Source organism: Schistocerca americana, chromosome 3 (assembly GCF_021461395.2).
Source record: "Schistocerca americana isolate TAMUIC-IGC-003095 chromosome 3, iqSchAmer2.1, whole genome shotgun sequence".
Taxonomy (NCBI): Eukaryota; Metazoa; Arthropoda; class Insecta; order Orthoptera; family Acrididae; genus Schistocerca; species Schistocerca americana.
This window is the reverse complement of record NC_060121.1, coordinates 123,167,013-123,193,690: the sequence shown is the minus strand read 5'-3', so window position 1 is coordinate 123,193,690 and position 26,678 is coordinate 123,167,013. Positions and strand designations below refer to the sequence as shown.

Sequence of the window (26,678 nt, the reverse complement as noted above, 5' to 3'; positions counted from 1 at the left end):
TTCTAGACTTTCATACGCCTGTAAGTATGGTTTCAATATAATGGAAGGAAACATTCCACGTGGGAAAAATTATATATAAAAACAAAGATGAGGTGACTTACTGAACAAAAGCGCTGGCAGGTCGATAGATACACAAACAAACACAAACATACACACAAAATTCAAGCTTTCGCAACAAACTGTTGCCTCATCAGGAAAGAGGGAAGGAGAGGGGAAGACGAAAGGAAGTGGGTTTTAAGATTGGAATGACTCCTTATCCTCTCCCTTAAAACCCACTTCCTTTCGTCTTCCCCTCTCCTTCCCTCTTTCCTGATGAGGCAACAGTTTGTTGCGAAAGCTTGAATTTTGTGTGTATGTTTGTGTTTGTTTGTGTATCTATCGACCTGCCAGCGCTTTTGTTCGGTAAGTCACCTCATCTTTGTTTTTATATGTAAGTATGGTTTGTATGCTGTGCAAAATTCATCGAAGAATCTCTCTTACTTATGAAGAAAAGTGTACCTACGGCAACAAATGCAGCTAATACCAAGTGAAAAAATGATGAAATTTCACATGTAACAAAAATTTGTTTTGTTATGTTTTTGAACTTCCTCTGCTATGAGTGTGAGTCCTGAATCCTTCCTGGTCATGCTAACAAAGTTTTATGAATTTATTTGTAAAAGTATAGACAGTGTAAATTAAAATGTCCTGTGGTGCCTCTCCTGCTCCAAGTCAGCTCGTTTCACGTCCTGCCCCCCATAATGTCCTTTAACCACATATTTATAATTATTATAAAATGTTCCACAGTGGGCTCATTATGAAGAATAGTTGCCTTATTTGCTGCGAGTGGCACACACTTTCTGTGTATCGGTACTCCCAGCATTATAACAGTAAATTTTACTATGACTTGCATTGCTCATTTGTCACTGAACATCAATTTGTGTGATTACATCTTTGGTAAACATCGATGGCGCACTCCACTGTTTCACATGAACAATCATCCATCTAAGTTTCATGGGAACATCAGCAGTCTACTTCCATCCCCCATTCATGTTTCTTATGTCCAAACAGAAGCATCTGATACATATTTCAGAAAACAAACAATAAACTAAGCCCTGAAGTGTGTCTTATTTTTAAAATTCCTCTATGTAGTTTGGTAATACATTGTGACACGATAATTTGGTTTCTTGATTTGTAAACTGTGGACTATTTTCACACACACACACACACACACACACAGACACACAGACACACAGACAGAGAGAGAGAGAGAGAGAGAGAGAGAGAGAGAGAGAGAGAGAGAGAGAGAGAGAGAGTGTGTGTGTGTGTGTGTGTGTGTGTGTGTGTGTGTATTCACATATACAACAGTCCACAATTAGGTTCAGAATGATTGGGTACTCACAGTTACCTCTGCAACCTGATACAAAAACAATGTATTTACAAGAATAATGCAAGAAGATCGAAAAGCAAAAGGGAGGATATACCTGGCTAATTTGTAGTTGTGTATCTTGCAAATTTTTTGTCAGATTGTCAAGCTGATTCCTAGAATCCTTTTGTTGCTGCTCTAATCTTGCTTCTTCCTGTTTGAGACCTTCCAGTTCCTGCTTCTTTGAATTCAGTTCTTCTTCTTGCGCTTTGAGGCTCATTTCCTGCTCATCTGCTTGACGTCTCAAGTTATCAACCTGTAGGACAATATAATTATATAATGTCATTACAGAGATATAGATTGCTCTATTAAATGTGAAGAAAAAAATATACAATGGAATAAGAGTGAGACTTGTGATACTAGACTGATAACTGACAGATAGTTTTTAGCATAAACTAAGAAATACAAATTTAGCTGTGTACATAACCTTCCACTTTAAGCAATGTATACAGTCCTTAAAGATCAAAATACATTAAGTAAGTTCCAGGAATAAATTTTCTTCTTAATATATTTTTCTTCTTGGCTGCTACCACTGAGAACACCTTTTATAACCCAAGAGTCTAACTCAGTACAATATTCTGTTATGAGGACATTAACAATCTTTGTGCATGCCCGTCACGATATGGTACAGCATAAAACAATGAGTCACTGGTCTGATACATGTAGGTACGAGTTAGGAAAATCTGCTTTCAACTATTCGTTTGACACATTTTACTTATCAAACCAATAATCATCACTGTTGATGCAGATGATGATGATTATAATTTCATCATCATCATGTACTGCCAATAAGCTGCGTAGGATGTTTTCAAATGATTTGCTTCAATCTGCTTGCCTTGGTTGATTTCTTCCCTCACCACAGCATATCTCCCCTTTCTTTTGAGGTCGTCTTTAATTTAGCCCAGGCACCCCATTTCTTGGATGAAACATGCCTTTCCAAATACTGACAGGGAAATAGCTTAAACAGTATCTGTTCTCCTGGACCAAAGCACTTCAATCTCACTGTAATCAGCCTTACCTTTCACACTCATCTCCACTTGCAGGTTCCCCTGATGTGCTCATTTCTGCTCTTGTCTTTTGTAGAGCAGATCTAAGTAATTTCATTTGATAAGTTCATAACTGATTATGTGCCTTTTGGTTATGACGCACTTCTCCGAACTGTAAGACATAATGGGCAGAAGGAAAGTTTTGAACATAGTGTGCTTAGCTCTTAGAGTACTGTCCATATTCAGGACAAGTCTCTGCACTAAATGGAAGAGTTTGGATACTTGACTATCGTGTTCAAAACCTTAAAATTGGCACTCTCATCACTTGCCTCAATACTACCAAGATATGTGAAATTATTCACATTCCAAAAATTGGTTACATAGAGTGAGTTTTATTCATCTGCATTACAACTGTCTTGTTTTTGCTAACAGTTAAGCTGAGTTCTTTGAAGTATTGGCTAGCACTATGCAATGCATAGGTTTGCTTTTGCTCATAAAAACATGTCTCACCATTAATAGTATGAGATACAAATTCCTTGTAGGTACATGCAACTATCTTTTGCTCATAACTCTGTGAGAAATAGGGAAATCAGTACCATAATTTTTTTTCTACATCTCCTAGATATGATGCATTTCAATGATCATTTTCAGATTTTTTTACACAAAGAAAGACATAAATCAGCCATGTACTTCACCACTTATGTGGGACCAACATTTTCATTTTTTTTCTGAAAATACAAAGATCCGCTGAAAAAAATGGCATCATAAATTTTTATGCATTTTTTTGCTGTGTTTTGTTACCTATTACATCATTAATTAGCAACTGATGTGTTCCCCCCAAAAATAATTGACATGTCTAGCTACAGCATTTCATCTGCCACCATACATGCTTTTTATGACATGTTGACATTTCGTAGAAACTTCTGCAAGCAGAATTATATCACATTCTTGGCACATACTGTGGGAGCATTAAATTTACTTACATTACCACTTTTCTTCCCAACATTTAGCAAATTAGTTGAAACAGCAGAGTGCAGATTCTCTTATCAACTTAAATGTATTTGGAAATTTGGGTCAATTGCAGAAATTACGGAACCAACTTAAAGCCTACTTTTAAAGTTGATATCTGAAATTTAGTTAATATCAGTGGTCAGTGTACACTATCTTCTACTGGATATATGATACAGGGTTAAATATAGGCATTACTTATGCCAATACACATTCCTGAGAATAATTTGGCACTAACAACATATGAAGCTCTGTTGAAAGCTATGCATTTTAGAGCTTGTAGCTGCAGCAATGATTTTGTCAGCATAGACACGGCTAAAAATCTGAACATCTTTCATGATAGTGTCTTTTTACAGACAATATGCTGTATATGAAAATTAAAAATCTGATAACATTACAGTTTATAATGCTGTAACATATAAGAAGAATAAATTTCAAAAAAGGAATAGGTTTGAATGTAAATAACTAGAAAAATTCAACAAATGTTAGTACTATGATTAGAAGACAAATACTGACAACACCACAGTAGTGGTATAGTCACCAAAACAAGTTTTTATACATTAACAACTGTTAGAGTGGAAATTATGTTAGTAACATTTATTTTTACAAATTAATGTTGTTATATCTCCATCCATGCTCTGCAAACAGCTGTGACACATATAGCAGATGGCACAACCTATTGTACAACTTTTTAGTGTTTCTTACTGTTCCATTCATTCACATATTAAGTGGAAGAGGAATACCTGCTTAAATGCCACAGTGTGCACAGTAATTAGTCTAATCTAGTCTTTGCCACCCTAAGACAGTGATAAGTAGGAGGCTACAATGTATTCCCAGATTCTGCACAACTGGTTCTTTGAATTTTTTAACTAAGTCTTCACAGGATAGTTAGCACCTGTCTCCCACTGTCTGCAGTTCTGGTTTTTCAGTATTTCTGTCTCTCTCCAGTGCGCTATAACTATGACAATTTCTGCTGCCGTATTTCACAACCATCCTCGAAATCTCAACTATTATGTAACAGTCTTTGCAACACAATCTGATTTTGAACCCACGAAATTCTCAAACTGGAGATAACCCATAAACATTTACAAACAATGGGCACGGCGCAAACACAGGTGAGCAATTCCGCTCTTATTTTGGCAAGTTGCTTGTGAACAACCTAAAATGAAATTTTGGTTCAACAGTGCTCTGTTTTTGAGAAAACTATCACTAAAGATCATGCCATACAACTGCTTCAGAATTGATGGGACTGATAGATAATTGGAAATTGAGCATTTACATCAGCACATTTGGGGTCTGCAAAGACATTTTTTTCTAGAAATCAAGGAAAGAAACTTTTTTTACTGCAGATTCTGTCACCATAAGATATCTGCTGTTAAACAAAACCATCACTGGCATAGGGACCAAGGCGTCTGGGTGTGGAGCGGAGAATTCTAGAATCTTCCGAAAGAAAGATGTAGTTACATGAAGATTCCATTCACTAGATGATCTTGATACCGCAAGTATATTTGCTTTGAATGTTTATATTGTAGGTAATTGAGGACATGGAACAGAGTGAGCGAAAGAGAGATCGTAAATCGACCAGGATTACATTTTTAATTCTTTACTGATCCATATTGCTCGGAAAAATTACTTGCCTACCTTATTATTCCCTATTCGTTCACTTACCTTATTAACCCTCCTATACCTATCAATTTTGAAATGGAAAATATACAACACTCCACACCTAGACCTCTTGATCACTACATCAGGAGCAGTTTCATTTAACTGCGCATACCTTGTGGGTACTTAAGCTGCAGTCAAGAAAGTTTCTTTCCTTGATTTCCAGGAAAATAGGTGTTTGTAGACTCATATGTATTAATTAAAAATGCTCAGTTTTCAAGTATCTATCGATCCTGTCAATTCTGAGTCGACTGCGCATCATGAACTTTAGGGATAGTTTCTCAAAAACCAGGGGTTGTGCAGCAAAATATCTAACAGTATTTCATTTTATGATGTGCACCAGTGACCTGCTGAATAACGGTACCTGAATTGGTTGGCTCTCTGAGGACTCTCCCTTGTGAGTATACAAAACTTGTACAAAGTTTAATTTCTTGATCAAAAACTCTGGTTGCAAGAACGCTTTGTATTATGTTCCTCAAACTCCCTCCCCTTACATATCTACAGCAATCACAAAACTCTTCTGAACAATTTCACAAATCAATTTTATCACTTTACTGTGTAAGTACTGAAGAAATACAGTATAACGAATCTGATGGAAATTTATTGCTACTGTTTCTGTACTACATTTGTAATTTTGTTGATGACAAAGTAACAGCATTCGAATTTTTTCCTTTCAGTCTCTGTAAAGTATGTAATGAAATTATGACTGGCTCACTGAACAGAAATTTTGAATATTTAAAAATGCTACCTTATGCCCACCCCCACCCCCACCCAACCTTCTCTCTCTCTATTATTATTCAACAATAAAGACACAAAGTAAACTAGTGGGGGTATCTACAATTACTTTAAGCTACAACTACATCTGCCACAGCATTTAAAAAATAAAAATCTATTACCTGGGCTTGCTCTTCTTCCAATGCCTGCTTGATGTCATTAAGTTCTTTCTCTACAGATGTTTTCTAAGCAAAATTAAAATAAAAGCAAACATAATATGAATATAAAATACCATGCTTGGCCAAGTCAATATAATAACACATTACAAGAAACAAAAATACTGCAAAATTGTATATATGGTTTGCAAATTAGGAAACATTATGCATATTATTTACAGAAATCGAAGTGCAAACAAACAAAATGAATTCAAGCTGCCATTTGTGCAATTAAGTCTAACAGGCACAGTGCATTACATGTATCTGAAAAAACATAAATGTCTACAATAACAGCAATGGCCCAAATAATAGTTTTTTTTAGCTAAAATAATGCTGTAAACAAATCTCAAGAAGCAAAAATTCAAGTAGTCTTCTACCAAGGACGATGCATTACAGTTTCAAACCGTTTGTCCAATATAATATTCATGCACTACAGCTCAATCAAATTTATAAGTATTGTAATCGTTAAGTTGAAACATATTTCTCAAGAGATAAGGCATTGAGTACATAAGAACGTTAGAAACTTGTGTGTTCAGTCTGTGTAAAATACAGAAGACTGTCACAAGAAAACTCTTTTGTTTTTGATCTGCCACACAAAATCACATCAAAAGTACAATTATCGAGTGAGTTTCAGGCACTCTACAGGTGTAATTTTTTATTTTTTTCAACTTTTTACAATAAAAATAAAGGCATTTATAAAAAAATTTAGAAGTAAAGGATTGAGTATGACCATAGATAAAATAAAATCCAACTAAATCTTCTGATCAGTATGTTTAATTAATCTTCATGGAGACCTGGTAATCAACTGTGATTAGATGTACAGGAAATGTTTCTACTTATGCTTCAAGAATGGATCAAGAACAATATTTCAGTGCAACTTTTTTCACATAATTATGCATAAAATGCACATTCATAAGGAATGTGACTGCAGGAGAACTGGCCTGTAGTATTGGACTGATCTGTAGCATAGCCTGACATGTAGGTAACATGGAAATATAAGCAGCAAACATTTGATGACTTTTTCAGTGGGGTCAGGACTTTTACCCATGCCACAATACCAAAGTAATTATAAAATATAAATCAATAAAAAATGCCATCATCAGCAAAGAGGACTGAGCAACAATACATAAAACAGACACATAAGTTGACCTCGGGAAAAGAAATCATGTATGAAATCACAAAATGAGGATGATCTAAGAATTAATGCCATTACAGGAGTCTTTGTGCTCACTATGACAAACTGAAATATCTCAATATTTTCACTTTATGTCATACACAGAAAAACTGTATGCGTACAGCTTTTCATTTTTCATTCAAATAAATGATGGATGAAAACTCCCTGACTGCTTTGTACGTTCATATGGAGTCTAACTAAAATCCTTTTTGACAACTGTCACCTTCAGATTTTATTTAAATGGGCATGATGGGCACATTCAAAGTTATGCTCATGGTGGGGCAACATAAAGAGTCAATTAACATCCAGCTCATGCTTTAAAATAACTGCTGTATTTGTGTACATCTAGATATTTTTTGAATTTAGTCTACATATTTTCTGTGTTTACCTTTCTTCTCCAAACTGTAGGTGTACTGGAGTAAATTTCAGACTATGTAGCTACACTGTTATTCTTTCATGTCAATCCACAACTGTCACAAAACCTGCTTTTTAGATTCAATTCCTGGCTGTCCAAACTTGCCCGACTGCCACCAAACTCTCTATCCCACCAAGAAAAGTTTTCTTTGTAACCACAGTGAAACCCATCAGTTCTGCAGAAATGTTAACAGTTTTCCAGCAGTTCCTTACATCCTGTATTGCCTCCCCAAAATTACCCCAATATTCACAGAATGCACTCTTTTTAACCCGTCAAATTATGTACGACCTACTATCTCTCAAGTGATTATTTTAGCGTTCTTTTTCTAGCAGAATCGAACTCCTGTACATCTGTAGTTAAATCATCATATTAAAAATACATCAGGATAGCAGTACATCTGCCAGTCTGACACAAAAGGGATTACTGAACACATTTGATTCTTCTAAACGCTTGTACAACCACGAAAGTTGTTGTTTTTAGGGTCTTAGCTTCTGTTGCCAAGTTTTTGGAATGATTGACATACAGCCTCATAATCTGGTATCATATCTCTTGAGTCTGTACAACCCATCTCTGAGGTTTGAAGGCTCCTTAACAATGATTACAATTCCCTGAAAGGATAACTGGTGGAAAAAAAAGTTTCTTTTTTAAATTATTATTATTATTATTATTATTATTATTGATGTCCAGGACTCCAGTTCAGTAAAATATGTTTAAACTACCAAAAGTTGGGTAGAGTAATCTAGTTTTCACAAAAGTCTTATCTCAAGTAGTTTGGAGGACAGCCAGATATTTTCTAGAGGGGGGAGGGGGGGGGGGGGTGTTAAATGATGATACGCAGAGAACTCTCTTAAGAATAAGTGCTGAACTTACAACCTTGTGATTGCTGTTCCTATAATAGTAACAAAGCTTACAACCTGTCTGCTACTAATCAGATCAGCAATAGTGGGCACAATATACTTTCCTCATCACTCTCATAAAATTTTCACTAGTTACTTTGGTTCAGTTATTTGGATGACGCTTAGAGGGCTGCAACATTTTCTTCGAATTTTCTTTATCTGATTAAATACTTTTACTATCAATAAATTTGCACTTGCCTTTCTTCAGAAAGCATACTACCTTCCTGAACATGTATGTTGAGCAAAGTGGCAGTCACTTCTGCAATATTACACAGAATTAACCTATCAACAACTATCTTAATTATTGCAGGTGCCATCCCTTCAACAATAGACATTTTCTTCTCTGTATCGTTTAACTTCATGACAGAAAAAATTTGTTCTCATACAGGGTCTTTAACTGTGCAAAGAAGTTGATGAACACTTCTGCTTCCTAAAACTACCTAGATGAGCTTACATGTAAGCAAATTTCTTTGGCAAACTTTAGTCAACCTAAAAAGTAAATGATCACTCATTCACATCTGAGAAGAACATTTACATTATTACAAAATACTGTACCACAATGGATAGAATCTGCTCAGTAGGTGATAAGAGAGAGGTAACAGATGAAAAAAAAAAAAAGGTCCATGCCCTAACACGGTGCCAGCTGAATTAGAAATGTTCCCTCATCTGTTAGAAAAGCCTCCTGTTGTACAACTAATATCTGTAATATGGTCGACAGGTCAACAAGAGTCATTCTGCTAGGTTTTGCCTTTGTGGACTGCGGTGTCACAGCCAGACACCACACTTGCTAGGTGGTAGCCTTTAAATCGGCCGCGGTCTGTTAGTATACGTCGGACCCGCGTGTCACCACTATCAGTGATTGCAGACCGAGCGCCGCCACACGGCAGGTCTAGAGAGACTTCCTAGCACTCGCCCCAGTTGTACAACCGACTTTGCTAGCGATGGTTCACTGACAAAATACGCTCTCATTTGCCGAGACGATAGTTTAGCATAGCCTTCAGCTACGTCATTTGCTACGACCTAGCAAGGTGCCATTACCAGATACTACTGATACTGTAATCATGTACCGTCAAGAGCGACACTTATCATTAATGGATTAAAGTTAAGTATTCCACCAGATACGTCCGTTTTTCTGAAGTCTAATTTCCTTGTCCTGTACCAGACCTCACGCCAGCCTGCGTGAGCTAAAACGCGTGCCTTTCGGCTTCCTCTAATAATACGGTGTTGGCTCTCCTGCCAACCCACAACATGGACACCTATGTCATGAGCTCTGTTCTACACAATCTAATGAAACTACATGTTTATCCATATCATTTCCAAAACACTTATATAATCTTGAAGAGGAAAGCATATATAAATAAGACAGTGCATTTACAGTGTTGGCGGCTCTTCTGCTGTGTGGTGTTGTTGGCAATTGGTTTTCGTTGGTCGTAGGCAATCAAGCGATAGTATATAGTAGCCAATGTGAATTGCTGAACTTAATTACTTGTTTCAGCAGAAGATGTGAATTGATTACTTTTGTTTTCTATATGGATAGTGGGAGACTGATGATTATTGATCTGGCTTTTATAGATTATAAAGTTACTACTGGTTTTAGCATGTATGTCTTGTATTCTCTTGATTCTCAGAATATGACAATATATCATGGGATATTGTTTTGTATTTCAATGTTATAGATTGGTTGCGAGTTGGTTAAGCCAATCAATGTGACTGAAGGAGAATTGGGCTGTAGTATTGGACTGATCTGTAGCATAGCCTGAGGTGTAGGTTACAAGGAAATGTTAGCGTGTGGTTGCGAGTTGGTGAAGCCAACGAATGTGACTGAAGGAAAACTGGGTGAGATGGCTGACTGATCGCAGTGTATCACAAAGGTTGTTTCAAAAACTTTGTGGGGTATTTTCAAAATGTCCCAATTTCCGAGGTTATGCTTACACAGGAACCTAAAGAGTATAGCTTAAATTTTACAGACTATTCTGTTTTATACAACATTCTGCACAATGTAGTTCTTTATATTTCCATGTAATTTGACACCCTCCTCCACACCATGACGACATTTATCAAACACTATTTTCTCATTGGTTCTGCTATCTAATCTGATCATCTGACTCTTAACTAACTCACTGTGTTCACTTCCCATCATTCCCGCACAAATACATACCAATGCAAACTGCAACACAAAAGCTGCATACACCTAAGTGGGCTTTAATAAGTGTGCCCTCAATTGTCTGGCAATTTTTGTTCAGCTTCCTAAATTAGTATTACAATCATTCAACTTATTAGTATTAACTTTTCATTACATTATTTGCTTCTACTTCTGTACTTGTGTTTTTCAGACCTTGCCTTCCTCTTTATACTTTTATGCGTACTTTCATTCTATCTGTGTTTCTCTGCAATTGTGAAATTGCAATGAATCAGAATGGCCAGGCAACACTTATCTTCCGGATGCATCATTCCAAAAACTTCCAACATGATTGTGGTGGCGGTGGAGGGCAGGCGGCGAAGGGCGTGGGGGTGGAGTGGAAGAACAACCTTGTTTTTGGAGCAGTTGGTTCCTTTCCTAGAAAGGAATGAGGGACAAGACTGGGGAAGCTTACAAAGGAGGGTCAAGTCACTCAGACACCTCTCATCTTAGAGTCTGAGTGAGTCACTCTTCCTTTCTAACTGAACCCCCCCCCCCCCCCCCTCCCACCACTCACCACAAACTATACCTCACAAGAATAGGATCTGACAGTTCCAAAAGGTAGAATCTTTTTTTTACTTGTATGTGTCTGCTAACATTATGCATAATTTCACCACATTATTTCTGTTTTGTGTCTTGTGATCATCTTTAAAAGTTCAGAGCAACATTTCACTCTGTATGCCCACTGTCTACTTGTACTTCCAGTCTTATTTACTTCTTCACATGACTGATGGAAGTGCCGAAAACTTCCAGAGAACTGCAGCGACGGCAATTGATTCTGTTTCGGGATTTGATCATTCTTAACTGAATGTTCATGATATTGTCCACAGAGTTTTCTTTCTAGTATTAGATATAAGAGTGCAACTCTTATGTAAATAGTGCACTTTTTATACAGGTACAGATTAAAACCAAAGAAGCATCGCAATCATTAGATTTTTTTAATTAAAATTATAAAGAGAAAAGAAAACATTTTTTCCTCATCTGTCACAAACAAAATCCAAATCATAAAAGCATTTCAAGAAGCACCATATTACAAGCTGAGCATGCATTCTGAAAAACAGTGCGGACTACAAATAAAAAATATGTTTTACCTGGCTCTTTAAATCATTAAGCCTCTTTTGTGCTTCACCTTTCTGGTTTTCCAACTGTTTTAATGTGGCAGCTAAAGTATCCAGCTCACTCTGTAACAAAGAGAAAATTATAAGATACTGTAACTCTTTTACAGACATCTGTAAAAATTTTGAAGCTTCATTTAAAGAATCCACAAGAGTTGAAATTTTTCAGACATTCAAGAATTTTGATGTGGCTTGTTTACTACTTCTCCTGCTTCTTTATTTGTCAGGTTCTGTGGGACCATGCAAGCCAAATGAGACCATAAATAGTTTATAGAATACCAATTACAAAATTTTTAAACAAAGACTTGAACTATTAATAAATAACACTAAACAGAGAGTATACAAACAAATGACTATCACAGAGAAAAGTTCTCAACTACTGCGAAGAAGTCTTCTGCAGAGTAGAATGAGTGCACTAGGAGGGAAACTTCCAATTTAGATTTGAATAGTTTGCGTTCATCACTCGATACTTTTTGTTCTGCTGGAACTCTATTGAAAATGAAACATGCTTAATGCTGCACGCCTTTCTGTACAATGCTCGAGGAAGTGTTATCCAAGTACACACATCTTTTCAGGCCAGTCAATTCGATGCAGATTAATTCAGTACATGCCTTGACACAATTTATGAGCACTTTTCTAGATGCATCGAATATATGCATCTTGGTTTCCAGACACTATGCAGTTTGTGGCACTGATTTGCCTAATTTAATGTCAGGCTAGGACACTTGAGCAGCAATTAGAAAATCAAACTATCACATATTATCTTCATCACGGATGCAAAGCTTATTGAATCAGCATCAGCTGATGTCATAACAAGAATAACCAGCTAATTCAGAGACAATTCAAGGTCTATGGGAAACAGCACAGTGGCCTGTTAATGTGCACAGCAGAGAAGGACAATGTTCCACCAACAGCATCAAGACCACCGGTACCTCTATACCAGCATTGCCAGAATCTACATTTCTGGCATTTGACAATTTGTAACGAACTTGGAACACACATCTCCAATGGTTTCCGAAGCTAGTAACATTCCAGGTACTCTTCTTCTGTCTGTTTTATTACTGTCTTCTAGTCACATTTAATGAGTTGGCTCACTAATTTCAACTACTAGTAGAACTTAGGAGGTTGTCTTTCTATGTCTTACATAATTCACTGCCTACACATCTCAAGATACAAACACAAGTATCAGCTGCTCTAACCAGTGTCATAGTGTAGTGGAACACCACATACATTTATTTATTAAAAAAAAATGTTTTTGTATTCTGATTAATTCATCATGTGATGCTAGAAATGTTAAAGTGCGATGTTTTTTGCGCAATGAACACTGACATTCGGAAGAAAAATAAATTATTTCTAGGGAACTAAAGATAATGATATTGAACCTTCTGTATTTTATCTGTGTTGGTCAATGAAAAAGACCAGAGGCATTGTATCACGTTACACACTCTCGTCTTCGATTCTTGTATGGGTGATAGATGCCATTGTACGCTGGATATAATTGTGTGCAAGTTCTGTAAAACTATTCAGAATATAAATAATACTTCTAAGTAATAACATTTATTTTTTGTAAAGCTCACACCTCTCATATTAGTGAATCAATATTTTGTGTAAATTTGTTGTTTTATCGTGTGCTCCTGAGGGGACCACCATTTCTCTTGCAGCATAGGTCGGCCATTACGCCAGCAAAACAATTATTCTTAATAAATCATTCATTAACGTAAATGTAAATGCAGAAGAGTTCTCCGTTTTTCTGATTCAATATTCTAAAGACAGTTAAATTAAATTAAAGCTTCAATCGTTAATATTTTTGTTGTATTGAGTTCAGTAAATTTTCGATTGGCTGCTTAATGGCAGATGACGAGAATTTCCTTAGCTTTGCCTTGCTAATGAAAAATAATTAAAGCAATTTATTACTTTTCATGAAAACAGAAATATCTCAAGTATTAATTGTCATTTTAAAATTAGTACATAATTAAACCACTTGCCATCAGGATCGAAGAACTAATTTTTATTACAACATTCTGAGTAATATATGCAGAATTTTATTAATAATTGCAACCACTTACGCAAACTTAACTGTAGAAGGCGGTAAGTCGCACCATAGAAAATCCAAGGTCTACGTAAATGCTTGTGGTGGTACTGAGTTTGTTTAACAGTCTCATACTAGCTAAAATCAGAGCCCAATGCTAATGATGAGTATTTCTCTTTAAATCAAATACCACAACAGAAATAGGAAATTACAGTTTTACATAATATGGGGGTTGGAACTTAAATAGTGTCAACTATTTATTCGCAACTGATACAAAAGAGTTACATGTTTGCACCTGTTACTGTCTTTCAAAGTAGTCACCAGCATTGTGTAGAACCCGTTGCCAGTGACGTGTAAGGCATAGTACACAGTTAGCAGAGCCTGTTCTGTTGATGGCGTGAATGGAGCGGTCTACTGCCTGTCGAATCTCTGGAACAGTTCTGAAGCGAATGCCATGAAGTGGTTCCTTCATCTTCGGAATCAAATCAAAGTCACAAGGACTAAGTATGGGGAGTATGGTGGGTGGTACAGTACTTCCCAGTCCCATCAACCGAACAGAGCACCCACATCTTGTGCTGTATGCAGCCACGCAATGTCGTGCAAAATGACAGGTGGGTTGCGCAGAAAGTGTCGCCACTTCTTTCGCAAAGCTGGTCATAGGTGATGCTCCAAAAACGAACAGTAATACGACTTAAGTCCTTGTGACTTTGATTTGATTCCAAAGATTAAGGAACCTCTTCGTGGCATTCTCTTTAGAACTGTTCCAGAGATTCAACAGGCAGTAGACAGCTCCATTCGCACCATCAACAGAACAGGCTCTGCTAACGGTATACTACGCCTTCCACATCGGTGGCAACAGGTTCTACACAATGCTGATGACTACTTTGAAGGACAGTAACAGGTGCAAACATGTAACTCTTTTGTATCGGTTGTGAATAAATAGTTGCCACTATTTAAGCTCCAACCCTCGTATTATCACCCACCAAATAAAACCATTATTTTTTTATATACCACCACAACTGGGGCCCAGAACTTAGGGGCCCGAATTTATCTACTAATGTACCTATATAATTATTGAGTACATAATACCAACATAACTATGAGTACATAATACCAATCTGAAGTATATCTGACTTTCAAAGAAATTTTTTTCAAAGTATATTTATGAAATATATTTTATGTATGTAATAATGAGTATGGTGCATAAGTTAATTATGTACATTAACATTGTTTCATGTAACATACCACCATTCATTGCACCTGAGAGAGAGTCAAATCTGATAGACAAGACTGCTGCAGTGGAGAGTTTGGGTCTGCAGCTTTATGACAGTATAGCAGGTGTCTCAACCGAGATAAACGGCAGCATTCAAAAACCAATTACAAAAGGTAAGGGTGCAAGTGCATGTGCCTCTGGGCTGGCAGCCAAGAGAAGGAAAGGTATCTGGGGGCCATGCAATGTGCTGACTGTGTTGTCTAAAATTAATTACAGTGTTGTGCTTAAAGTGAATATAGTAGTATTGTCACAACTATTTTTCGAAAGATTCATTTACTAAAACTTCATTCACTGTGTGTAACATAGCTTAAGGATTTTGAGTCAAATAGGTCACACAATCTGATGTGTGGCAATTAGGTAAAGTAAAGTTTGATTACATGGGAGACTCATACGTGTGTAATAAAGTTTAAATAATCATTTATGCAGTGTTAAGCATATTAACAGTACACTGCAAGAGTGTTGCTTAAGGTGTACTGTGAAAAGTCATTTACTGGTGTAGGACACATTTATCTTGACATGCACTATACAGAGTTTCTTTAGGATATGTTCAATATTTTTCTGTGTGTTTTGGGTAATTTAAGCGTTTCTTGGATGTGCTATTTTTGTGCATCATATTTTTCTGTGTGTCTTTGCTGAGACAGTGAAATTGATTCTGAGTAACGATAGTTAAGACACACAAGGATAAGTGAGTAGAGAACAAGAATATGTCCAAATTTGAAGCAGCTGATGATGTGCAAGAGTTTGCATTAAACGAACAAGGCAAATCGTCAACCTCTCGAATTCCTGAAGTGGAAAATGAGTGACACTGCACAGATAATGTATCTTTCGATTCTAGTGAACACACTCAAATGAGTAGAAAAATTCACACGGCTGATAGTGTAGAGAAATGTGATGCAACAACATTGACAGCTGATGTGTTACCAACATCACCACCTTTACAATACTTCCTTGCAGTGCTTTTAGACTTGGGAGATGAACATCGTGATGAAAAGGAGAGATTATAGCACAATGAACTTGAAGATAGGGAAAGACTGGAACAGATTGCTCGCGAAAAAAAGAGTGCAAGAGCGAGATGCTCAATTTTTAACAAAGTTCAATGAGCTTCTCGACCAACACGACAACACAATTGCTTCGTATCTGTCACAAGAAATCGATGTTGTCAAAGATCAAGTTGCAGAACTTGTAGTACAGGACAGAGACATCCTGCAACAAGTTTCAAATTTAGATGATAAAGTAGACCAGCCTGACAAGGCACATAAAGTCTTGGAGAGCCAAGTGAAAATCATCAGCAAAACTGTTGTTGATATTACACAAGGTTTGGAACAATGCACTGACGAGCGTGTCAGAAGTTGTGGGTCGACTTGATGTTGGGGTACAATTACAGTATTGCGTGGCGGAGCCACTGCATGTGACCCACAGACCGCCAAGAAAAGAGCAGTATGGAAATGTACCAATTAGTATTGCCGGAATGGAGAAATCAGCCTATGAGAATATGCAGCCACTATCTCCATGCATTGTTGCTGTGACAGATGCAGGTGTGCTACCAATTGTAGCACATGAGGAGTCCTCGATTAGGCACCGCCAATTCCAAACTTTCAATGACGAAAAGAAAAGTCTTCACCCAGTGATTTTTGTAAAAAGTTTCAGAAATGTGTTGCCCTTATCTTGGACTGAACAACTGAAGATACACTTTGTAATATCCTTTATAACTGGTGATGCAGCTCTGTAGGCAATGGAAATTGCCGATCAGTGTCCAATGTTTTCAGATTTTGAAAGTAAATTCCTGGCAATGTTTTGGTCTCTGTCAGTATAAGAAAGACTACAAAACAGGTTTATAACCCCGAGCCTTTCAATACCAGATGCTGAAATCTCCTAAAGTATTTTGAACGATACTTAAATGAGACCCGATACTGCGACGAACCAATGCAGGTGCGGAATGTTTTGTGAATTTTAAAATGAAAATTACCGAACACTATTTGCAAAAAATTAGTAAATGTTTGAACAATCTGTGGGCACAATTGATTCCCTTGACCTTATTCAAGACGATGCCCGACAAAATGAATACGGGAATTCAAATAATGGTCAGGTGAGCAATAAAATACAAAATCAAGCAATGGCATTCTATGAAAGAACGGATTTGCACATAGTAGTAAATACCCTCGTGGGGACAACTATAATAAAAAGACAAACATGTGCCAGCAGCAGTGGTAACTGGCATCACAGCGGGTATTATGGTAATCATTATGCTAATGCGAGCCAGCCTCCAACCAAAAGGGAGGGGAGAATTTTATCCAAGAGAAGAAGTGGAGGAAGAGGTAATACCCCCTTTGCTAATAAAAACATGCGGACGAGTAATGAGCAGTGGCAACGGACAGGGCCGACTAACTGGCAGTCGCAACGTGCAATGCCAGCAGGCCATGTACCCGTTAACCACATTAATGTGATTTCGATGCCACCGCCCCCGCTACAGCCATGAAGTGGTCAGTCACAAGTGTATGTGTCACAAAATTCACCTTGTACTGCGAAGGACAGTGTAAGGATAACTGATGTGATGGATCAGGTACCGGCAGCATGTGACAGAGTTTGAACTCTGGCCAATTGTTGTACACCCTTCCCAGACGGTCGGCAAGACAAAAGAGGGGGGGGCAGACAGAATGTGAATATTAATTTATTATGATACAGTGATGATTGTGACATCAGAGAGGAGTTGACGATTGATCCGTGACAAATGGAACAATCAGAAGTAGAACTTGTGCAGGCTGCCTTTTTATCAGACTACTGACTGATTTGATGCGGCCCGCCACGAATTCCTTTCCTGTGCTAACCTCTTCATCTCAGAGTAGCACTTGCAACCTACGTTCTCAATTATTTGCTTGACGTATTCCAATCTCTGTCTTCCTCTACAGTTTTTGCCCTCTACAGCTCCCTCTAGTACCATGGAAGTCATTCCCTCATGTCTTAGCAGATGTCCTATCATCTTGTCCCTTCTCCTTATCAGTGTTTTCCACATATTCCTTTCCTCTCCGATTCTGCGCAGAACCTCCTCATTACTTACCTTATCAGTCCACCTAATTTTCAACATTCGTCTATAGCACCACATCTCAAATGCTTCGATTCTCACAGTCCATGTTTCACTACCATACAATGCTGTACTCCAGACGTACATCCTCAGAAATTTCTTCCTCAAATTAAGGCCGGTATTTGATATTAGTAGACTTCTCTTGGCCAGAAATGCCTTTTTTGCCATAGCGAGTATGCTTTTGATGTCCTCCTTTCTCCATCCATCATTGGTTATTTTACTGCCTAGGTAGCAGAATTCCTTAACTTCATTGACTTCGTGACCATCAATCCTAATGTTAAGTTTCTCGCTGTTCTCATTTCTACTACTTCTGATTACCTTCGTCTTTCTCCGATTTACTCTCAAACCATACTGTGTACTCATTGTTCATTCCGTTCAGCAGATCATTTAATTCTTCTTCACTTTCACTCAGGATAGCAATGTCATCAGCGAATCTTATCATTGATATCCTTTCACCTTGTATTTTAATTCCACTCCTGAACCTTTCTTTTATTTCCATCATTGCTTCCTCGATGTACAGATTGAAGAGTAGGGGCGAAAGGCTACCGCCTTGTCTTACACCCTTATTAATACGAGCACTTCGTTCTTGATCGTCCACTCTTATTATTCCCTCTTGGTTGTTGTACATATTGTATACTACCCGCCTCTCCCTATAGCTTACCCCAACTTTTTTCAGAATCTCGAACAGCTTGCACCATTTTATATTGTCGAACGCTTTTTCCACGTCGACAAATCCTATGAAAGTGTCTTGATTTTTCTTTATCCTTGCTTCCATTATTAGCCGTAACGTCAGAATTGCCTCTCTCGTCTCTCTACTTTTCCTAAAGCCAAACTGATCGTCACCTAGCGCATTCTCAATTTTCTTTTCCATTCTTCTGTATATTATTCTTGTAAGCAGCTTCGATGCATGAGCTGTTAAGCTGATTGTGCGATAATTCTCGCACTTGTCAGCTCTTGCCGTCTTCGGAATTGTGTGGATGGTGCTTTTCCGAAAGTCAGATGGTATATCGCCAGACTCATCTATTCTACACACCAACATGAATAGTCGTTTTGTTGCCACTTCCCCCAACGATTTTAGAAATTCTGATGGAATGTTATCTATCCCTTCTGCCTTATTTGACCGTAAGTCCTCCAAAGCTCTTTGAAATTCCGATTCTAATACTGGATCCCCTATCTCTTCTAAATCGACTCCTGTTTCTTCTTCTATCACATCAGACAAATCTTCACCCTCATAGAGGCTTTCAATATATTCTTTCCACCTATCTGCTCTCTCCTCTGCATTTAACAGTGGAATTCCCGTTGCACTCTTAATGTCATCACCGTTGCTTTTAATGTCACCAAAGGTTGTTTTGACTTTCCTGTATGCTGAGTCTGTCCTCCCGACAATCATATCTTTTCGATGTCTTCACATTTTTCCTGCAGCCATTTTGTCTTAGCTTCCCTGCACTTCCTATTTATTTCATTCCTCAGCGACTTGTATTTCTGTATTCCTGATTTTCCCAGAACATGTTTGTACTTCCTCCTTTCATCAATCAACTGAAGTATTTCTTCTGTTACCCATGGTTTCTTCACAGCTACCTTCTTTGTACCTATGTTTTCCTTCCCAACTTCTGTGATGGCCATTTTTAGAGATGTCCATTCCTCTTCAACTGTACTGCCGGAAGTCTTCGGCCACCATTGCTGATTATTTATCAAAATTTAGGCAGTGGCGGGGATCGAACCCGGGACCGAAGATGTTTTGATTATGAATCAAAGACGCTACCCCTAGACCATGGGGCAAATAAATGGCATACTGGTGACAGTGATTCTGGATACAGGGGCTAGTGTCTCAGTTATTGATGAACAGCTGTTTAAATGTATAGATCGGGTGAGGAGATTGCAAATTCTGTCGGAAGAGTAGTGTAATAGGTGGTAGGTGCTTTATGGGGCAGGGTACAAATCATAAAAAGCAGGTGCAGGCTGAGATAACCATGGAAAACAAAGCCATCAAGTGCTTATCCCTAGTGGTAAAGAACCTAGTGGTACCTTGAATCCTCGGGTTGGATGTGCTTAGGCAAATGAAGGCAAAAATAGACCTCTCCCAAGCCATCTGGAACTTATTCTACCAAAACTGATGAACTGACCTGGCACTAATTAGGACCCCGGATAATTATGTGAGTTATTGCTGGCATGTCCACATAACCATAGATGATCCACACACAATGTGCATTAAAGATAGTGTCTCCATGGAGAACGATAACGAACAGGAACCCGGCTGGGCACAAGAAACTGTCACCATAAAACAAAAACTCAATGAAAAGGTAGCTGAATCAGCCTATCTGAGTGAGCAACAACAAGCTGAACTTAAACAGTTGTTGCACGAATTTGTCAGAGTATTTTCTGTAAAACTCAGAATTATTCATGGATACGAATTCGATATGCAAGTAAAACCACACAATACTTTCTGTAGAGCTACATACTCTATGCCTTGGACAAAAAAAGTAAGCCATGGGGAGGCAAATAGAGAGAATGCTGCATTGGTGGATCATAGATCCATCAATGTCACCTTATAGCAGCCTGCTGCTACCTGTAACAAAAGCAGATGGCAGTATCAGATTGGTGTTGGACGTGCGGGATATTAACAATGTAATTATATCCGTATGGACCAGGCCTGAAAATTTTAATCCTAGCATAAATCCCATAGCACAATGTTTTTGTGACTTAAATAGATACATTATAACCTACGCAGCTAACCAACAGACTAAGTGGGTGGAACTTGAACCCATCTTTCAAAAGATGCACAAACAGTTTACCACACAAGTCCACAGGATACACACCCTGTGAAACTGTCATGACAAATGTACCTGATGATAAATGGTTCAAGCCTATGCCGTGAATCCCAAGCGAAGTTTGAAAGAAATCTGAATCGAATATATACCTACAGAATAGGAGATTTGGCTATGTTGAAAAACCACCCCCAAGGCTTCTAGTATCAAAAGAATAAATAAAAAGTGGCAAATTTTATATACCTGGCCACACATAATAATGTACCACATGATGGGTGCTACCTGTTGGCACACCCAGAGACACAGAAGGTGCAAGGGTTGTACCCTCATAAGGACATAATGCCATTCATATCTCTGAACAAAGAAACTGATATTTAACTGAGTAAAAAACTCGACTGAATTGTAAATAGATAGTAGTTTATAAGTTATAGTGTAAGTGTAGTTAGGATTTGATTTTCAATTCCTATGCATTTGCATTTCATTTGTATGCATTTGAATATATGTAGTAGTACATAAGTGTGTATACATGTAAGCTATTTGTTTGAATGGGATGTATGTATCCGAAGGTATGCATCTGGACAAGGTTATAGGTAATGAATCAGATTTGTGGCTCATGACACAAAATTTTACTACGCATTGTGCGTGGTTGCCTGGAGCCTGTTCCAATCGCGATTTGCTGAGGAAGAAATCTACTAAGATGATAGAACTTGTCATTTTAAAGAGGATGAAAAAAAACGAATGTTAGGGCGGATGATTAAATTCTGCACTAATACCAGCCTAGAAGTGCTTGCAGCCGTACCCTCAGATACAAGGCAACTGCAAGCGCAACAATCTAAATGAATTTGAATCAATGTTGAATGTTTACCAACATCAGATGTACAAATTTACTGAACTCTCAAGCCTAGAAAGACAAATTGGTCAGACTTTCTAAATAAGAGGTGCTGGCTTTTACAAACAGTGTTTAAATAATTTTAACCACAAAAGGTACTGATTTATATTACATGTGGAATGAGAAACTGTGATTAAAGATGCACATTTCAAGATACAAACACATGTAGCATTTATTAGGCTAAGCTCTAAGCAGTGTCATAGAAAGCGAACAATTTGTATAAATCCTAGTCAGCCAACTCACAAAGTCTTAATCTACAGTGTAACACGCCTCACAATAAATCTTTAATTCAGATTCTGTGTCTAGTTCCAGCAAGGAAGTTTGGGCTAATGCTCTAGAAAGTGTGATCTTTATTTAAGCAAAGTTCTTCACATAGCTCAGTCATCTGGAAGTGCATTACCCAGCACAACATGCACCTGCTGTGAACAAAGGCATGACAGAACTGCATCCTAAATGCATGTCATTACTGCAGTCAACTGACAAACACAGCAAGGTGGAAGAGCTCTCCTTACTTTGATATCACTCCAACCTTCAGAAGATACAGTATTACCATTTTCCATGCTGCAGCAGCAGTACATGCATAAGTTTGTAACGTTTTCAAATCTCATCTGGTGCAGTTCCCAACAATCAGTCTTTCCTTATCATCCTGTCAACTAAGTCTCCCCTGACCTCGGGTTCTCTGCAAATTTTCCAAACTATATCCTTTTTCCTAAACCTCACCAGTCCTTTACCTTCAATTCTCCTGCTTCACCTTCAACCTTTCTGCTAGGAGGAGGATCCACTGGCACAAGGAGCAGTACAAATAATATCATGAGAACTCACCAAGACTGTCACCATATTACTGCTCTAAGACTGTCGCCATATTACTAAAATAGTGTGGTGTTAGAGATGTCACTGGGCATGAGGTTGTAGCTGTAGGGTGGATGGGTGGTGATCTCCCATTCAAACTGAGGCAACTGATTCAGTGTGCTGTGAGCATATGGGATCATACACTGTCATGCAAAAAGAATAATTCTTCTATTCAGCACTCCATGTCTCATGTTGTGGATCACCCTTCACAGACTTCTCAATGCCAAACTTTGACACCCTTACGTGTGTGTTCTCCTGCTGCCACTTGGCAAGAAGATTTTTTATCTGACCAATTAAATTACATTTTAAACAACTGATTATTTTTGTTGAATTATTACCAATTCGTAATCCTGAAGTTTCTGTACCTAAAAATATATACTGGCAAAACATGTTAGTTTAAATACTATTTTGTTGGGCATCACTAGAAAATGCACAGAGAAAGGGCTTGGTTAAAAAGCAGCTCATAGAAGTGGAACTCTATATCAAAGTACCTACAAAGATAATAGTTAAGAAAACTGTAGTAATATTACACCTGATCCAACTATGACCTAAATTAACCAATGTTGTTTTATGGTTTGTAGTAGTATGAACACTCTTGTTCGGACATATTTTACAGCTGAACAGAATCTCACTCGGGAAACTATATTTCTGCTCCCACTTCATTTTCACTTGTCACTGAATGATGAAGAACAAGAAGACATCTGAAAGTGATCAACATAGTTAGCTGATGATGTCTGTAAAGGAAGATGCCACTGTGAACACTCAGAATAATTTATTAATATTATGTAACAAAATTTCAGAGATACTAAAAAGGGTGAGTTAACGCAAAAATTCTAACTTGTCTACTTTAATGTGTGTAAATACTGTAACCTGATTCCACAAGCTTCAGTAATATTCAGTGCACAATGCACTGATCCACCGTTTACTGTATCTATCTCTTGCAATTAAAGTAAGATTGGTATCTAAACAGGGAAGCTTATGGAAATACAGAAGTAATAGCCAATCAGAACTCTAGTGGAGACATAATACCTAATTCATCAGTAATCATATACATGGCATTTTATAATATATCTTCCCTCGAGTTCTGGCTGGCTATTCCTGTAACATTCAGCCAACATGGCCTTGCCATGTCAGTAATATAAACAGCTGAAACCAAGGGAAAACTACAGCTGTTATTTCTTCTGACAACATACAGCTCTACTACATGGCTTGATGATTTTGTTATCCTCTTGTGTAAAATATTCTAGAGGTATAATAACCCCCATTTGGATCTCCGATACCATCAGGAAAAACAAAACTGGCATTCTGTGGGTTAGCCTGGAACATTACACTGCTTAATTGGGTAGATGGGTAAGAAAATTTAGGAAGGGAAATGGGTAAGCTGAAGATAGATATAGTGGGAACTAGTAAAGTGTATAGTAGGAAGAACATGACTTCTGATCTGGTTAGTACACAGGTCTATACAAAAAACAAATAGGAGTAATGCAGGAGTAGGTCTAATAATAAATAAGGAAATGGAATATGGGTAAGTATGAACAACATAGTGAACACAATATTGTACCCAAGATAGACATGAAGCCAACAATCACCACAGTAGTACAAGTTTATATGCCAACTACCTCTGCCAATGAGATTGAAATAATGTATGATGAGATAAAAGGAATTATTCCGATATTTAAGAGAGAGAAAAATTTAAATACGATGGGAGAATGAAATTCAATAGCAGGGAAAGGAGGAGAAGGAAAATTAGTATAAGAATGTGAACTGGGGAAGGAGAGGAATGAAAGAGGAACCCAAATGGTAGAAATTTGCACAGAGCATAATTTAATCATTGACAATACTTGCTTTAAGAATCATGTAAGATGGTTGTACATGTGGCTTGGAGACATTGTAAGGTTTGAAATACATTACAGAATGGAAAGAAAGCATTGGTCAACAATTGGCTGAAACTGGGTAAAGAAATGTAATAAAAGACAAATGGATAGCTTCGTGACATGAAGTAGAAAAGGCAGCAGAGGATCAAATATGTAAAACAACGAGGCCCAGTAAAAATCCTTGTGTGACACATGAAATATTGAATTTATGTGACAAATTTAAAAAAAAAAATAAAATAAATAAAACTGTAACAAATTGAGCAGGTGCACGCATGCTCAAATGGCAAAAAGATACTTTTTATTTGACACAATTAAAATTTAACATGTTTCTGATTTTTTACTTTACTTGTACTGTGAAACCCTGCTTCTTGCTGAATTTCCTGATTCTAGGTCATCTGGAAGTATCCTACAGGTTTTGATGAGCGAGTCTGCGAGTTTCAAACTATGTGAAATAAATGGTCAAATCTTTTCATCGCATTGACTTAGAAACTTAAATTTTTTTATTCCACCAAGGGATCTTAGACCTTAATATGAGACGTAAATCTGAAATTGCTATGCCACCTAGTTCCAGAGAAATATGGGTCTTAATAGACAGACAGATAAAAATGGCAACAAATGTTTTTTCACGTGATAAATTACAAATTAACAATTTTCGGAATTTTTCCTTTACTACTTGTGTGAAATGTTGCTTCTTGCCAAATTTCATGATTCTAGGTCAACTGGAAGCACCCTATAGGCTCTGATGAGTGAGTTATCAAATACAAAATATGTGACATAAACGCCCACATCTTTTGATTGAACTGACTCAGAAACTTAAATTTAAGCTTGATTCGTCTACCTGTTCATGAGAAAATGAGTTCTTAACAGTAGGACAGACAGACAGACAACAAAATGATTTTATAAGGATTCAGTTTTTAAGACTGAGGCACATAATCCTAAAACTGAGTGACACAATAAACAAACAGCTAAGCAGATATGGCTAGAGAATAAATGCCAGGCTCTACAGGCATGCAAAACTAGGTAGTAGATAAATACGTGCCACCAATTGGGGGGAGGGGAGGGGGGGGGGAGATCTTTGAGAAAAGGAAGCAGCTGTATGAATATCAGGAGCTCACATGGCAAGCCAGTACTGAGCAAAGAAAGGAAAGTTGAAAGGTGGAAGAAATATATACAAGGGCAGTACAAGGGAATTTACTAGAAGGCTGTGGTATCACCCACTGTTACACACACCATGCCAGGCAACATATGCCGAGATTCAACAGTTGGCAGTAGCAATTGTCTGTGCAGATCACCAGAGGCTGGCCAAGCGGTTTGTACTAGCTCCCAATGGAGAGCCATGAACAGGGCAACGCTTCCAGGAAGTATGTGCAGTGCCAAGTGTTTGGAAGCGGTCATGTATTTGCTCGAGTCGGCTTCCACGAGTTCATTCAGCACTTCATTGAAATATTTCCAGTACATAACTGTGACCTGGACGTCGGCTGCTCCTAAGATTTAAAGATTTGACTTGTGTGAGGTACAAGCCATATCACCAGAGCTAACATATTCACAGATCTTGTCGCCATTTTGTCTCCATAATAATGCTCTTTGTGTTCCTGTAACTGGTGTCCTGTCTACTTAAAGGTCTCTCACTCTCATAGCAGCTGAACTCCGGACACCGAAGTTGGCAACAGGGTACTTTTCATCAGCACAATGTTCCCGGTTGGTTCCCACCACCACACGATCAGACAATGAACAGCAATAGTTGGTGTTTCCAGGGGCTTAACTGGCATTGTCAATATGTCTTTATTACGTGCTACCTATTCTACTAAGGGACTGTGGCTAGTTTCTGTTTCACTAACTGTCTGGTTCTAGGTTGCTGGCAGGTACAGCAGCATCTCTCTTCATGTGCGGCTGTAGTCGCTAGTCTTCATGGCTAATCCAATGTTGGAACTGTCGCTAACTCAGGTTTCACAGTTACAAGGGCAGCAGACACAACAGTGCTCATATGCATTACTCAGTTTCTTCAGCTCCAGTGTACAGCAGCAGCAGCAGCACCACCACCACAAGCAACATCCATGTTGGCACCCGAATTCAGAGATTTTGATGGCCAGTGGGATGACTAGGCTGAGTACTGTGCACAACTGGAAGCACACTTTGCTGCACATACAATTACAG

General features: G+C 37.9%; 1 protein-coding gene across 3 annotated transcripts in view; it reads right to left on the bottom strand.

Annotated features, from left to right (window-relative positions):
• Positions 1-26,678, bottom strand: part of LOC124605260 (epidermal growth factor receptor substrate 15-like 1) — a 183,136-nt gene that overhangs the window by 87,911 nt on the left and 68,547 nt on the right. For 2 of the 3 annotated variants that reach the window (XM_047136819.1, XM_047136821.1), the window contains exons 10-12: positions 11,743-11,832; positions 5,955-6,017; positions 1,461-1,658 (exon numbers count right to left, since the gene is read on the bottom strand). In XM_047136819.1, the coding sequence (XP_046992775.1) occupies positions 1,461-1,658; positions 5,955-6,017; positions 11,743-11,832 (351 nt within the window). The remainder of the gene's footprint in view (positions 1-1,460; positions 1,659-5,954; positions 6,018-11,742; positions 11,833-26,678) is intronic. The other variant, XM_047136820.1, reaches the window with a different exon arrangement.